The sequence below is a fragment of the Lolium perenne genome, chromosome 2 (assembly GCF_019359855.2).
Source record: "Lolium perenne isolate Kyuss_39 chromosome 2, Kyuss_2.0, whole genome shotgun sequence".
NCBI lineage: Eukaryota > Viridiplantae > Streptophyta > Magnoliopsida > Poales > Poaceae > Lolium > Lolium perenne.
The window spans coordinates 328,252,396-328,267,388 of NC_067245.2; the positions used below are offsets into that span (position 1 = coordinate 328,252,396).

General features: G+C 47.9%; 1 protein-coding gene and 1 long non-coding RNA gene across 2 annotated transcripts; one reads left to right on the forward strand and one right to left on the reverse strand.

Annotated features, from left to right (window-relative positions):
- The first annotated feature begins 6,449 nt into the window (after positions 1–6,449).
- On the forward strand, positions 6,450–7,504 carry LOC127329741 (protein NRT1/ PTR FAMILY 6.3-like). Its single transcript, XM_051356201.2, has 3 exons — positions 6,450–6,571; positions 6,658–6,860; positions 6,954–7,504. Exons 1-3 carry the CDS (start codon positions 6,450–6,452, stop codon positions 7,502–7,504), a joined length of 876 nt encoding a protein of 291 aa, XP_051212161.2.
- Positions 7,505–11,728: 4,224 nt separating this feature from the next.
- Positions 11,729–13,490, reverse strand: LOC139835373 (uncharacterized). The gene is made up of 2 exons (XR_011751175.1): positions 13,268–13,490; positions 11,729–11,998 (listed from the first exon to the last, which is right to left on the reverse strand). It is a non-coding gene; the product is annotated as an uncharacterized lncRNA (long non-coding RNA).
- Between the last annotated feature and the right edge of the window lie 1,503 nt (positions 13,491–14,993).

The following is a 14,993-nucleotide window of genomic DNA, read 5'->3' on the forward strand; positions in this document are numbered from 1 at the left end:
TTTCAGCACATAGAGAGGCATTTTAGTAACATGAAAATTTCTACAGCCATATTTTCCTCTCTCATAATAACTTTCAGTAGCATCATGAGCAAACTCAACAATATAACTATCACACAAAGCATTCTTATTATGAGTCTCATGCATAAAATTAGTACTACTCCCAACATAAGCATAGTTATTCTTATTAATTGTAGTAGGAGCAAATTCAACAAAGTAGCTATCATTATTATTCTCATCATCAAATATAGGAGGTATATTGTAATCATAATCAAATTCATCCTCCATAACAGGTGGTAACAAAAGACCACTATCATTATAATCATCATAAATAGGAGGTAAAGTATCATCAAAGAAAATTTTCTCCTCAATGCTTGGGGGACTAAAAAGATCATGAAAACCAGCTTCCCCAAGCTTAGAATTTTCCATATCATTAGCAACAATGGTGTTCAAAGCGTTCATACTAATATCATTGCTACTAGCATGCAAATAAGATTCCATAGGTTTTTTAATTTTCGCATTAAACCATTCATGTCTTGACTCAGGAAATAGAATAAAAAGCTCACAGATGTTTTCCATTATGCCAAACTAGTGTAAACAAGAAACAAAAAGTTGCAATTGCAGGATCTAAAGGAAATAGCTTCGAGCACAAACACAATGGCGCCAGAAAAGTACTTTACCTGGAACCGGAGTATGAGTGCCTTTTACCTTTCCTCCCCGGCAACGGCGCCAGAAAAGTGCTTGATGTCTACGTTCCCCCTCCTTTCCTGTAGACAGTGTTGGGCCTCCAAGAGCAGAGGTTTGTAGAACAGCAGCAAGTTTTCCCTTAAGTGGATCACCCAAGGTTTATCGAACTCAGGGAGGAAGAGGTCAAAGATATCCCTCTTATGCAACCCTGCAACCACAAAACAAGAAGTCTCTTGTGTCCCCAACACACCAAATAGGTGCACTAGTTCGGCGAAGAGATAGTGAAATACAGGTGGTATAAATAAGTATGAGCAGTAGCAACGGCGCCAGAAAATAGCTTGATGGCGTGTAGTTGATGGTGGTAGTATTGCAGCAGTAGTAACGCAGTAAAACAGTAAACAAGCAGCAGTAACTCAGCAGTATTTAGGAACAAGGCCTAGGGATTACACTTTCACTAGTGGACACTCTCAACATTGATCACATAACAGAATAGATAAATGCATACTCTACACTTTTGTTGGATGATGAACACATTGCGTAGGATTACACGAACCCTCAATGCCGGAGTTAACAAGCTCCACAATAATGCTCATATTTTAGTAACCTTTAGTGTAAGATAGATCAACATAACCAAATAGATTACATCAATACCATCATAGTAATAGTTAACTTCACAATCTACAAGAGATCATGATCATAGCCTACGACAAGAACCACACGGTGCACACACTAGTCACCTTTACACACGTGCAGGAGGAATAGAACTACTTTAATAACATCACTAGAGTAGCACATAGATGAATTGTGATACAAAACTCATATGAATCTCAATCATGTAAAGCAGCTCATGAGATCATTGTATTGAAGTACATGGAGAGAGATTAACCACATAGCTACCGGTACAGCCCCGAGCCTCGATGGAGAACTACTCCCTCCTCATGGGAGTAGCAGCGGTGATGAAGATGGCGGTGGAGATGGCAGCGGTGTCGATGGAGAAGCCTTCCGGGGGCACTTCCCCGCTCCGGCAGCGTGCCGGAACAGAGACTCCTGTCCCCCAGATCTTGGCCTCGCGATGGCGGCGGCTCTGGAAGGTTTCTGTGGTTTTCGTCGAACGCATCAGGGTTTTCGATCCAGGGGCTTTATATAGGCGAAGAGGCGGCGCCAGGGGGTCGAAGGGCTGGCCAAACCATAGGGGGGCGCGGGCCCCCCTAGGCCGCGCCAGGGTATGGTGTGGTGGGCCTGTGCCCCCCCTCTGGTCCCTCTCGTGTGTTCTGGATGCTTCCGGGGATTCTAAGATCTTTGGCGTTGATTTCGTCCGATTCCGAGAATATTTCGTTACTAGGATTTCTGAAACCAAAAACAGCAGAAAACAGGAACTGGCACTTCGGCATCTTGTTAATAGGTTAGTTCCGGAAAATGCATGAAAATGATATAAAGTGTGAACAAAACATGTTGGTATTGTCATAAAACAAGCATGGAACATCGGAAATTATAGATACGTTGGAGACGTATCAAGGGCATAATCCATGTGATTTGCAGGAGATCCTAGAAGGTAAAAAAATTGGGAGGGTGAGCTGTAAAGGATCACTCACACTAATAGCAAAGGACTGCCAGTTGACGATTTTGCTGCTGGAAAAATTGTAAGTTTCACCTTCAAGTCACTACTTGAACTTCTAGGATCTCCTGCAAAGGACTGCCAGCACACATACTTGTTCTTGCAACAATACCTGCCATGACACTGCTTTCCTTGTAGAATGAAATTAATGACAAACTTAATGCCAATCCTGAACTACATGGGGAGGAACCAAATCCCAATGACCTGTATTCAACATTGTTTCCGAAAGCAAAGAAATCAACAAGGTATGGTATAGGCATGGTAGTTGGTGGAAAAGGATCAGAAAATCTAGCTGAAGCACTAGAAGCTCTTGAAGAGAGTAGGAAAGGGACCAGAGACCTCAAGCTTGTGGTCGAGAACATGGCACGAAAGACTGATATCATGGAAAGTCAATTGAGTCAACTAATGCTAGTATACCAAGCTAGCCAGAAAATACAAGACAACCAGCAACAGCAACAGCAGACTAGTGAAGAGGGAATGGAAGGTATTCCTACAATCCAGGTACACTACAACTTCTTCATTCATGAGTAATTACATGGTCAACAGTATTTTCCCACAGTCTGGGGATATCTAAATTTGTGATATGATTGGCCTAATGTAGGTTACCAAGCCAAATGTTGAGAAAGTTACTAGCAGTGAGGTTACAGATTGCAAAGCAAATGTAAGACGCAGCTTCTTCTTTCATGATCTGTATTGTAATCATACTATCCAGATGGTGCAGCTAAGTATTTGATAATTTTATTTAAATGCAGGAAACTAGATCAACTGAAGAAACAAATGTGAGAAGAAGCCAAAAACCTAGTCATACCTCAGAAGTTGGAGGATCTCAAGCCAAGGTAAAGTATCAACAGTTTCATGTCCACTTGGCTCCTAGATGGTCCTGTTAATTGTGTGCTCTGATTGTTTAAATGTAGGAAACTAGATCAAGTGAAGTAACACATGTGAAAAGAAGCCAAAAACCTAGTCATACCTCAGAAGTTGGAGGATCTCAAGCCAAGGTAAAGTGTCGACAGTTTCATGTCCACTTGGCTACTAGATGGTCCTGTTAATTGTGTGTACTGATTGTTTAAATGTTGGCCACCACAACTCATGAAGATAGAAGAGCCAGAAAAATAAAGGAGAGAAAGAGTGTGAAGGAACCTAATAGTTCTGTACCAAAGGTACGAGCTGCTAACATTGGTATTTTTTAAACTGGTAATTGAAGGTACCACCTAATCATACATGCATATGACAATATTGGTAATTGACAGGAAGCAATTTATACCCAAGAAACAACGTATAGCTAGGAAGGTGTATACAGCCAAGAAACTATGTATAGACAGGAAGAAATGTTTACCCATCAAGTAGAAGGGAATCATTCAAAGACAACCTACAAGCATCTAGAGGCAAAGGTACTGATCCTCATAGAATGAAATTACTCTACAAGCATCTAGATGCAATAACTGAGCCTTATCGAAAGAAATAACAAAATATGTTATCTGCAGACAGCTAGTGTGAACAAGATCATTAAATCGGTCAAAGTGGAGAAGGCACAAGAAAACAAGATGAAAAACAGTGAGGTGAAGAAGAAAAAGAACAAAGGGACAGTCAAGGTGACAAAAGGGATGGACGTCGCATTAACTTCACCAACCAGTGAAGCAGTAGTGGCTCTTGGCACTGTGCAGAATGCAGACACTGATGAATACATTGAGGTTATGATCAACATGGTCTTGAAGAGAACCACGAGGTTACCACAAGCAAAGGGGAGAATGACGCTACTAGGTCAAGCTGAGGCACACTCAGTCCAGTGGTCAAGGAAGAATGTAAGTTACACTTGCCTCTTGAGAATGCCAATTATCACTTGATCAATACTGTAGTGTCATGAAAAAAACCATGTGAAACATGATCAATACTGTATTGTCATGAAACAACCATGATTGTAGTATTGGTGCACCTGCTGATATTTAGAGGAACTTCCATATATCAGGATTCTGCTTCCATAGATCCCCAAACAATTGCTTGATAACTATCTAATGCTTTAACTATCTATGCATGTTGCCTGACAAACCGTGTTGTTGCTCCTTACCATGTACTGGTGGTTGCTTATACTTGGAAAAGCATGTGTATTGATACAGTGACCTCTGTGATGCTTGCCAATCATCCTAGCCTAGCTTGTTGCCTATCAGTTGGTTATTTGATTTATCTTTGAAGCTTACTCTTGTTTCAGTGGATAAATGAAATGAATTGCTTTGCAGTAATGACTCTCTTACTTCTATTTCTCAAGCTATAGGGATGCCAACTATTGTTGGGGATCATAGCTTCATTTTGAACCTTGTTGGGTAATGCTTGCAGGTCAGCACTGAAGAAGTGGACATGACTCATGCATCAATTTTGAGCAGCATGGACAAGAACTTGCGCATTCATTCCAGATCAGATGGTAGGGTGTCGACATTGGAGGAGCAAGCAGCAAATCGAGATAAAATTAGGAGAACAGATAAACTCAATGACAGTAAAAACCCTGAGAGAACTAAGAGGAGGAGAACCTTCACCTTCAAGTCAAAAGCCTCCATAGCTGATCCAGTCCAGGCTGATGAATTGTTGGATGATGTGTGACCAGGCTGGATGATGCTTTCAAGCTGATGAATTTGTATGTTATCTAATGCTGGATGATCATGTTTATGACTGCTTATGACTGAATGCTTGCAAGTTATCTGATGCTGGATGATGTGTGCAATCTGTTTATGACTGAATGCTTGTTTGTGTAATTGTAAGTTAAATACCTGGATGTTTCAAAGTGTTGACTGATGATTTGACTGAATGTTCATGAATGCTGGCAGTACAGTAATTCAAAATATGCCTACAAAAAGAAACAACAGCATTAGGCCTATATGTCTGAAAACAAATTTGGAGGCATTTGCAGAAATGCCGGCAAAAGCTTTGAACAGCATCTCTGTCGCGTGCCAGAAAAAGATTCCGCGGCGTCTCCAGCTTGTGCCAGAATAAGATTCCACGACATCTCCAAAAAAGTGCCCGCAAAAACCTTCCACGGTACAAACCAAAAGAGCCAGCAAAATTCTTAACAGGCACAAACTGAGCTGCCTGAAATGGCTAATACTGGCAGACTTAATTGTGCCTTGACATACTTACGGCGGCATTTTCTGAAAAGTGCCGGCAAAGACCTACCTTGACTGGAATAAATGCAGCACTTTTTTTTGTGTCTTGAAAATCTTTGCCGGCACTTTTGATGCCTTTGCCGGCACTTTTTAATGCCTACAGTTCAGGTACGTGGTGTAGTGGACGCCGGCCATCTCGTGTCTGCTTATCGCATGCGCTGCCTGCTACTGCTTATCCCGTGCGTTGCCTGCTGCTTGTGGGATGGGGGTCAACCGAACGGCAATTAGAAGCAGGGGTACTGGGAGAGAGAGGTTAATAGGGGATTCGGGTGATGGTTGGGGTTCACCCAATCTCACCCCGGAGTAGATCCACTAGTGGATATAAATACCCACAACCGAACGAGGTGTAGATGTTTGTACCGTTGAATCACATTACCAAATCTCGGGCTGTTGTTACTTGTCCTGGTATGATCTTGCGCCTCCAACAGTAGCACACTGATGCCCACCACCTCTCCACTCTCTCCAGTCTCGAGGCTCTTCTTTATCTGAACAAGCCAGCACGTTCTGTCTGATCTCCATCATGCCCTGCCTGTAACATCACTAGACATTTGTCCTGGAATTAAGCATCCTTTCTTTAGCCTCTTTTGGTCATGGAAAAAAAAAAGCCTGCCCTTAGTGCCCTAGGTTCTTCTCTCCAAGTGAGATGCAGATTCATTTATCCCACGGAACAGGCAATGGGCGCTAGATACAGGCGAGATAGATGAACTAGTGTTCCCCGCATCCAGGGTTCGGTAACGTGGTTTCTGTTGTGATGTATTCAGGTATGTCAGGCACTGATACAACAAAGGAGACTAGAATTAGGTTTCGATTTGCAATGCCTTTTTCCGTTGCTAGCTTCTAGATTATTGTCCAAAACCATCTTCCAACACAAATTAATTGTCTTATCACATCTCATAAAATTAATTAATCAGTATGAAAAACTTACAGGAAGGAAGCAGTTGCTCCAGCCTCCAGTCCTCTGAGCTGAGCTAGCGGCAAAATGCACCAGGTAGCCAGCCATGGGGGTCGAAGCAGCAGGTATGTACTGTGTACACTCAGATGGCACCGTTGACAGCAAGGGCAACCCGGCCGAGAAGAAGAACACTGGCAACTGGCGTGCCTGCCACTACATCCTCGGTACGTATGTATATATACACACGGGTCCATTAATTGTTGCTCTGCTCTGATCCTGGTCTCTTGGTCCCGATGGATGGCTTGCCGAATTAGAGCGAACGAGTGCTGCGAACGGCTGGCGTACTACGGCGTGAGCACCAACTTGGTCAACTTCATGGAGAACCGCATGGGTATGGCCAAGGTAGCCGCCGCCAATAGCATCACCACCTGGTCCGGCACCTGCTTCATCACCTCCCTCCTCGGGGCCTTCCTCGCCCACGCCTACCTCGGCCGATTCTGGACCATCGCCTCCTTCTGTCCTTCATGATCATCTACATCATCGTAAGATGACTTGCTCGTTGGGGAACGGAAGGGAAGATCACTTGCTCACCGTCTCGGTCGATGTGCAGGGTCTGGTGCTGCTGACGATAGCGACCTCGGCGAAGGGGCTGGTGCCATTCTGTGCCATCCGACGGCGGGATCAAGCCGTGCGTGTCGTCGTTCGGCGCGGACCAGTTCGACGACAGCGACGCCGGGAAGCGGCGCCGCAAGAGCTCCTTCTTCAACTGGTTCTACTTCTCCATCAACATCGACGCCCTCGTGGCGTCGTCGGTGCTGGTATACGTACAGACGCACGTGGGATGGGGGATGGGGCTTCGGCATCCCCGCCATCGTCATCGTCGCCGTCGGGACATTTTTCCTGGACGTGCCGCTCTACAGGCAACCGGCATCGCGCAGGTGCTCATCGCCGCGGCGCGCAAGTGGCGCGTCCCGACTCCCCGTCGTCTCGGGCGACGCCCTGTACAGCCCGCTGGACTCGACTGAAGGGAGCCGCAAGCTGGGGCACACCGAACAGTTCAGGTTCTTGGACATCGGCCTCGTCAGGTTCTCTCAGGTTCTTGGTTGTCTCCCTTTTTCTACCTTTTTTTTCGAATGTTCACCGGGGAGGTTCCCCACCTGAACCAGATCGTTTACAGCAAAGGGATAGAGAGTTACAGAGGAGGAGTCACTACGATGGACGGTTTTGGGTACCGCCTAGGCAGACATGCCAAGCATCGACCCCGGGATGTTGTGAAACAGGGAACCGCCCACGCCACAAGGTAGCATCATCCCTGCACAGCTTTAGAAGAAGAGGAAGAGAGGGCGCTGTCCCCCGAAACACGGCCGCATTTCGCTGCTTCCAAAGCTGCCAGCAGCAGAGCAGGGTGAAGGCCGGCGCCGTCACCACGGTGATCGACGGTGGCATGGGAAGGAGGTGGAGGTCTCTGACATGCGCATCCTGCGGCACTTCGACGCCGATCGTCGACCAGAAACGGGCAGCCACGGGGCAGTGGAGCGCCATGTGGCTGGCGGTCTCAAGGGTGGCGTCGCAGAGGGGGCAGCCGGCGCCGGCCGCGTCGACAATGGTTTTCCGGAGCAGCGTGTCGCGCGTTTGGACACGCGAGAGGGTGAGGAGCCACCTGAAGAACATGACCCTAGATGGTGCCCGGCTTCGCCAGATGAAATCCGCATTGGTGGAGCTGATGCCACCCAAGTTACATAACTTGTAGAGAGCGCCGGTGAGCAGCTTGTTCTTTGGCCTGGAGCAGCGGATAAGGGAGCGGCGGTCGGCCCCCTCGACCAGCGTCACCTCCCTGAGGGAGGTCCGAAGCGCGTCAAGCTCCAGCGCACCAACCCGCGAGAAACGCGGAGCTAGGATGCCATCCACACCCGCGGCAAGGGCCCGAGCGACCGTAGCCTCGGGAGAGGTAGTATGTGAGAAGAGCGCCGCGGCGGAGATAGATAACGGCCCTCCCGGCAGCCAGTCATCATGCCAGAAAGAGGTGCGGCGGCCGTCACCAACTGCGACACGGGTGAGGCAGCGGTAGAGGGGAACCAGCTTGCGCAGCGCTGCCCAGTGTCCACCGGAGGAGGTAGCCGGGCCATCGACGATGGAGCCGTTGCCCATTTCCTCCCAATGCCAAGCCGCCCAAGGAGTGCCCGTCTCGACGTGAAGCCTGTGAAGGAGCTTGACGAGGAGGCACGCGTTTTGCAGCCCGAGCACGTGGACGCCGAGGCCGCCTTCATCCTTGGGGCGACACACCATGTCCCAGGCGACGAGGCATTTGGCGCCGGAGGCCCGCTCCTCACCGACCCCCCAAAGGAACGCGCGACGGAGGGCGTCAAGGGCGGCAACGACCACGGGGGGGAGCTGAAGCACCGCCATCGCATGTGTTGGTAGGGAATCCAACACAGCGTTGACAAGAACAAGGCGGCCCGCGGGGGAAAGCAGCAGCGCTTTCCAACCCGAGAGGTACTTGTCGGCCTTGGCGATGAGAGGCGCGAACGCCTCGAGCGCGAGCTTGTTGCAAGAGAGCGGCAGGCCCAAGTAGGTTTGAGGGAAACCCTCCACCACACAGCCCAGCACCTGGGCAGCTGAAGAGAGCAACTCGGGGTCCATGGACATGGGCACGAGGGTGCTCTTGGAGAAGTTGATGACGAGGCCAGTGGCGGCGGCAAAGTCATCGAGGATGCCCTTGAGCCTCTCAGCGGCCCCTGTCTCAGCGCGGAGGATGATGAGCGTGTCGTCGGCGTACTGCAGTACAAGCGGTGGGCGCCCGTCAACCAGAGGGTGTTGGAGGACACCGTCCTGCTTGACAAGCTGCTGAAGGATGTCGGCGACGATGAGGAAGAGGTAAGGGGACAGGGGGTCCCCTTGCCTGAGCCCCCGCTTGCAGTTGATCCACCTCCCGGGCACGCCATTGAGGACAACGGCGGACTTGGAGGAGTGGAAGATAGCATCCATCCAATCACACCACAGCGGCGGGAAGCCGCGCGCAAGGAGGGCCCGGCGCAGGCTCCCCCAGTTGATGGAGTCGAAGGCCTTCGCGAAGTCAAGCTTGAGGACCAAGGTGGGGGCGCGGCGCTTGAAGCAGCATTGCACCATCTCCGTCGCATAGACGAAGTTTTCCGAGATGCTACGACCAGCGATGAAGCCGGACTGGTCCACATCGATCACGTCCGCGATTTGAGCCTGGAGGCGTGTGGTCAGCGCCTTGCAAATGATCTTCATGTCACAGTTCTGGAGCGAGACGGGGCGGAACCCACTGGGGGGCAGGATGCCATCGCGCTTGGGCAGCAGGATGATGTGGGCACGGTTGATGCGCTCAATGTCCGCTGTGCCAGCGTGGAAGGCATCGAGGAGGCGCATCATGTCCGCCCCAACGGACGGCCAGACAGCCTGGAAGAAACTGGGCCCGAGTCCGTCCGGGCCAGGGGTGCTAGAGCGGTCCAGCCCCGCCACCGCCGCCTTAATCTCGGACTCGGTGAAGGGGGCCACCAGCCTAGGACCGTCGACCCGGCGCGAGTTGGAGTAGAGCTGGTCAAGGTCGAAGGCCCAAGCAGTGTCGCGGGCGCGGCCAAGGAGGTCGGAGTAGAAGGCGTGCAGCGCCTCGGCTTTCCCGCGATGGGCCACGACGACCGCGTCACCAACCTCAAGCGCACGGATCATATTCCTGCGGTAGCGTTGCGACGCCATGGCATGAAAGAAACGGGTGTTCTCGTCGCCCTCGCGGACAACACGGAACTTCCCCCGCTGCTTCCAAAAAGCCGCCTGCGTCCGCACAGAGAGCTCAAGGGCGGCACGAGCATCAGCACGTAGGGAGGCCTCAGCACCTGAAAGGGCACGGGACTCCTCCATAAAGTCAAAGAGATCAATAATAAACTTGCAATCATTATCATGAGTAGGTATAGATTTGTGTCTCCTCTTCCAAACCTTGGCAGCAAAACGGTACCTTTTCACCTTAGTTGCTATGGTAGCAGCAGCGTTTGTACCAGGCGGTACAAGAGTCCAGGCGGGGATGGTGGAGTGGAGGAACTCAGGATGGAGAAGCCAAGAGTTTTCGAAGAAGAAACGGTGAGACGCGGGTATGGTTGTGGTGGCGGTGGTGAGAAGCGGAAAGTACTGCATCACGGGCGTCGCCGAGGTGTTCGTCTTCGTGGGGGCAGCTGGAGTTCTTCTATGACCAGGCACCCCAGGCAGCTTCAAGGCAACAAATAATGCAATAGAAATAATTTTGTGTCCCAAACTCCACCGAAGTGTTCATCATTCACAACGTTGTGCAATCAATACAAAACAACGTAAAATATAGTAACTAAAGTCTGTAAAGTATTTTTTTCTATTTTCTGATTTCATAAGTACTAAAATTAAAAAGGCCATCAAAGCAAGTTTAAATCGGAAATTCAATTCGGCTCCCGGGTGCGTATGCTCCCTCTACTAAAAAATTATATTTCGAAATGTCGAAAAATTTGGAAAAAAATTTCTACATATACATCTTCATAATATACGTGTGTTCATCAAGTTTCACGAAAAACTAATATTTTATATGGTCTATATAAAAAAGAGAAAGTTTATCTTGTGAAAAGCATTATTTTTAGCACTGAATTTTATCTTTTTTACACACGTCACATGATAAGTCGATTTTTTATGAAACGACTTTGTGAGCACGTAGTACGTGAAGATGTACGTGCGAACTTTTAGTTTCAATTTTTTTAAATTTAAAATGTATGTAAGATGCATTTCGAAATATAGAGAGCATATGGACCCATGTTCCAAAACACCGTGTGTTTCTTATGATTTAAAATAAACCAAGTTCTCGTGGTTTCACTTCATCTGTCTCTCTGGTAAACATTGTGGTATGAATAAATCACTTCATAGTAACAAGAAAAAACTGATAGCAAACAATATTACGATGTTGACAGCAAACAAAAGATTCACCGTTAGAACATTACAAATATGAACAGAGTCATGTAGACAGCTCATTTGATACTAATTATTGAAGAACAAAGGAAGATTTATATGATCTACTTTCACAAACTCATAGTTCAGAGGTGGATTACTGGCTCCACATCGTTGTAAGCCCTAGGAGTAGGAAAACCTAGAGCGCGCAGGTAAGAGGAGTTTATATGCATGAGGTCACTACAAAGGACCGTGAGGTCGCCTCGCATTCCCAAGCATATGGGTAGGCCAAGCAACAGCTCGACACGCCCATGCACACAACACCCACCTCTAAGGCTCACGATAGGCTTTCCAAGCCTGAGTGCTTCTCCTTCCTGTGCACTTCACACATACACACACTGTGCACAGGATACGAGGGTAGAATACAGCTTGAATATCACAACATGACTACGTATGACACAAAAGAGGGAAATAAGGTTCATATATATAGCAACGCTCTAATGAGCAAGATCCAAATGACACTCAGAGGACACATGTCCCAACATTACATCATACATAAGATAGCCAAATAGTCTGGGTACAGACAAGAACCAAATGGGACTAAGAGTCCTGAAGATAATCAAGCGGTGTTCCCATAACCAACAAGCCACATGCTGCTGCCTTAGGAACGATCCTGCTACGCAACGAAGTCGTCGTCCGTGAACTCAACAAAGTAGCCACCTGCGTACTGCTCATCATCTGTCGTACCTGTTTGTCGAAAAGCGGGTTCCGGAAAAAGAGGGAGAAAAACGAGGGTAAGTACCAAATGGCACGTACTTGCGAGACAAGACCAGCTATGCTTGCTGGTGGGTGGTGTAAACTTCGCCCGGCTATATGTGGAGTTTAGCGGCAGCAAAGCACTAACCAATAGAGACACGCTACAACTTCCGTCTAATAGAGAAGGTGAGAGAGCGTATATTCTAGCAGTTCTATACTCTACAAACAACAACCCAGCCAAATGCGATCCCCCTTAGCCAAGAGGTACTAACAAGGCACTCACACAGTTGACAATTTTATATCCATTCCATTATAATAGGGCTAACTTACTACGCAAGTAATTAGCAAGTTATTAGCGACAACTTTAGGTGTAAGTTGTTCTATGATCGAGTTAAACAGTTCCAAGTCGTCCATAACCGCGGACACGGCTTATCGATAAGATTTACCCTGCAGGGGTGCACCAATGTTACCATACACGCATGCTCGAACCCGCATAGCAAGTGCGGAGTCTCACAACAAGACCGTTCCCAAATCAACAAGAATGCCTAGGGGGGCCACCCAACTAAGCTACCCGAAACGAAGTTCGGCCGTACTCCGATGCGGACTCAGGGTTTGCGTCGGCGGCTAGGCGTGCAACAACACGCTTCGCTAAACGTCCCGCGGGGTACAATACAGAATATAAACATCCGAAGGCAACAGGAAGTAAACACCCGAAGGCAACAGTAATAAAGCATGGCATCCATGGCATAGGCAAATAAAACCAAGGTCGTGGCCCCCTTTTCAACAGACTTGAGAAATGGTAATGGGTGATGGGGGGTCCCGATAAAACTTCCCACGAGTGGTTAGCGCGCTCAGTCTTATAAACAGATAACAAGAACTTGGGTCCTAGGGGACATTAGCAAGTCAAAGTTCCGATGCTTTCGCAAAGGGGCTCACAGATGCCTCTGCATATTATATCCCTTAGCAATTTTAAGTTGTAGCAAAAGTTATCATCATCATTTTGAAAAGGCAGTGCATGTGTGAACATCCCATCAAGATATCCTGAACATTTCGAGATATCAACAAAAACCCTAAACTCGCATACGACTCGCAAAGCTGGCAAACAACAAACAACATGTAGGGCGAGGAGGTGTATCTCGGAGATATAGGTAGCAGGTGGATAGGACACGTGACACAACAGAATCGCAACATAAGGATAGCAATAGATCAAAAGAGCATGTAAATGTAAAATAAGTGAAGGGGTGGGCTCGCCTGTCAGATCAGAGGTAGAAGCACCGACACGATCCTCTAGAGGGAACTCGTACACCTGCTCGTACTGCTCTGCGTCGGCGTCTACTCGAGAAGAACCAAATAGCACATACAAGGAAATTATAGCACAAATCAATACAAGTATGCAATGCGCAATATGATGCATGAGGTGCAAGGGTTTCATACAAAGCAAAATTAAGTGGGGTGTTCAAATATAGCAAGAAATAATGGAACACCCTCACATAACATTTAATTCTTGTTACAATTTTAATTTGGCCGGACCAGGGATGATGCTAATGATGCATGACCATGTGATATTTTAATTCCTCGTGTTTCGCTGATGCATTTAGATATAGAACATGTTGAATTTGGAATTCTAGGTTAGAAGTTATGAATTATGCAAGTTATAGCAAATTAATCCCAATTTATAAAGTGATCAGATTTTATATTGTTCAAAAGTTGAAACAAACTTAATAGATGGATAGATCATGTTTTTCTGATACTCCAGCATATAAAGTTTGTGAGATTTGGATTTTGGAAAATGCAATATTAAAACGTTTGAAAATAGGCAGGGGCAAAAATTTGATGAACAGCAGTTTTTCAAAAAGAGGTTTTTAATCCTGTGCCGGCCAGGATTTGAACTCAGGCCGAGCTGCGCAAGGATCTGAGGTGGTGACAGTGTGCTGCTGTTGCGTGTTTGACACGAAACGGGATGCATACGAGGTAAAGTGTGTGCACAGGTTAACTGAAGAATGAGACAGTTGCAACTGAAACAGAACAGCTGCTGGCAGCAACTTTAGACGATGATCGAGACCGAATTGGGCGCTTCCATGCGTGTACATTGTTGGATAATTAGGCACAATTTCCATGATTAATTTCAGAATATAAAACATGATGACAACAACTACTAACATGTAAAACTCGAACATACTAGATGCATTAATCAACATGAGTAGCAGCAGCACAAACAATAAAGCATCCATCGCTAACCAGATCGAGATATGTCGCACGTACCGATCTAGTGGAGGTGGCGGTGGAGGTGTAGCAGATGATGTCACAGCAGTAACGTTGTTGATGACAACGTTGTTGACGACAGGGACGACGGGTCGAAGTAGACGGCGTTGAATACGACGGTAGGCAGCACCGCCCGACTTGGACGGAAGGCGAACCGTGATGAAGAGCTTGAGCAGTCGCGCAGAGCGCTTCCCAAAAACCTAATTCGCCCTCTCCCGTACAGGATCGCAAGGACGAGCGGTTCCGGAGACCTGCTCTCCCGTTCGCCGATGCACGTCGGCGCGCGGGATGGAGTAGGCTACGATGGCGGCGCAAGCAGAGAGAGGTGGAAACCCTAACTCGTGTATTCAGTATGTTTCTGCGGTAGCCGGACAAGAGATTATATAGGCTCGGGAAACCCTAGGCAACGTGGGACACGCCCACGTCGCACGAACGTTTCGAGTCGGTTACAGATAGCCCACGATCCGGGAGCGACCCGAACCGACTAACTGCGACGCGTCCGTCTAGGACTCTGTTCGTTTTCCTGAGCTGCAAAAAGTAAGGAAAGTCTCGGCTCGAGGCTCAATCCACTCACCACGAGCGCGGCGCGCGCGTCGTGACGAGCGAGCGAGGAGGAGGAGGAGCGCGCGCGTGTAGCACTCCTATTCTCACTCACTTACTAGTGGTGAAACAACCCACCTTATAAGGTGGTCTAACTTCCTCCCAACTTTCCATG

What these genes read in the sequence shown, in the direction of transcription:
- LOC127329741 (XM_051356201.2), top strand. Translation starts at nt 6,450, where the DNA reads ATGGGGGTCGAAGCAGCAGGTATGTACTGTGTACACTCAGATGGCACC. An exon ending in TGCCACTACATCCTCGGTAC is followed by an intron (nt 6,572 to 6,657) that starts GTATGTATATAT and finishes TTGCCGAATTAG; the next exon opens with AGCGAACGAGTGCTGCGAAC. An exon ending in CTGGACCATCGCCTCCTTCT is followed by an intron (nt 6,861 to 6,953) that starts GTCCTTCATGAT and finishes GTCGATGTGCAG; the next exon opens with GGTCTGGTGCTGCTGACGAT.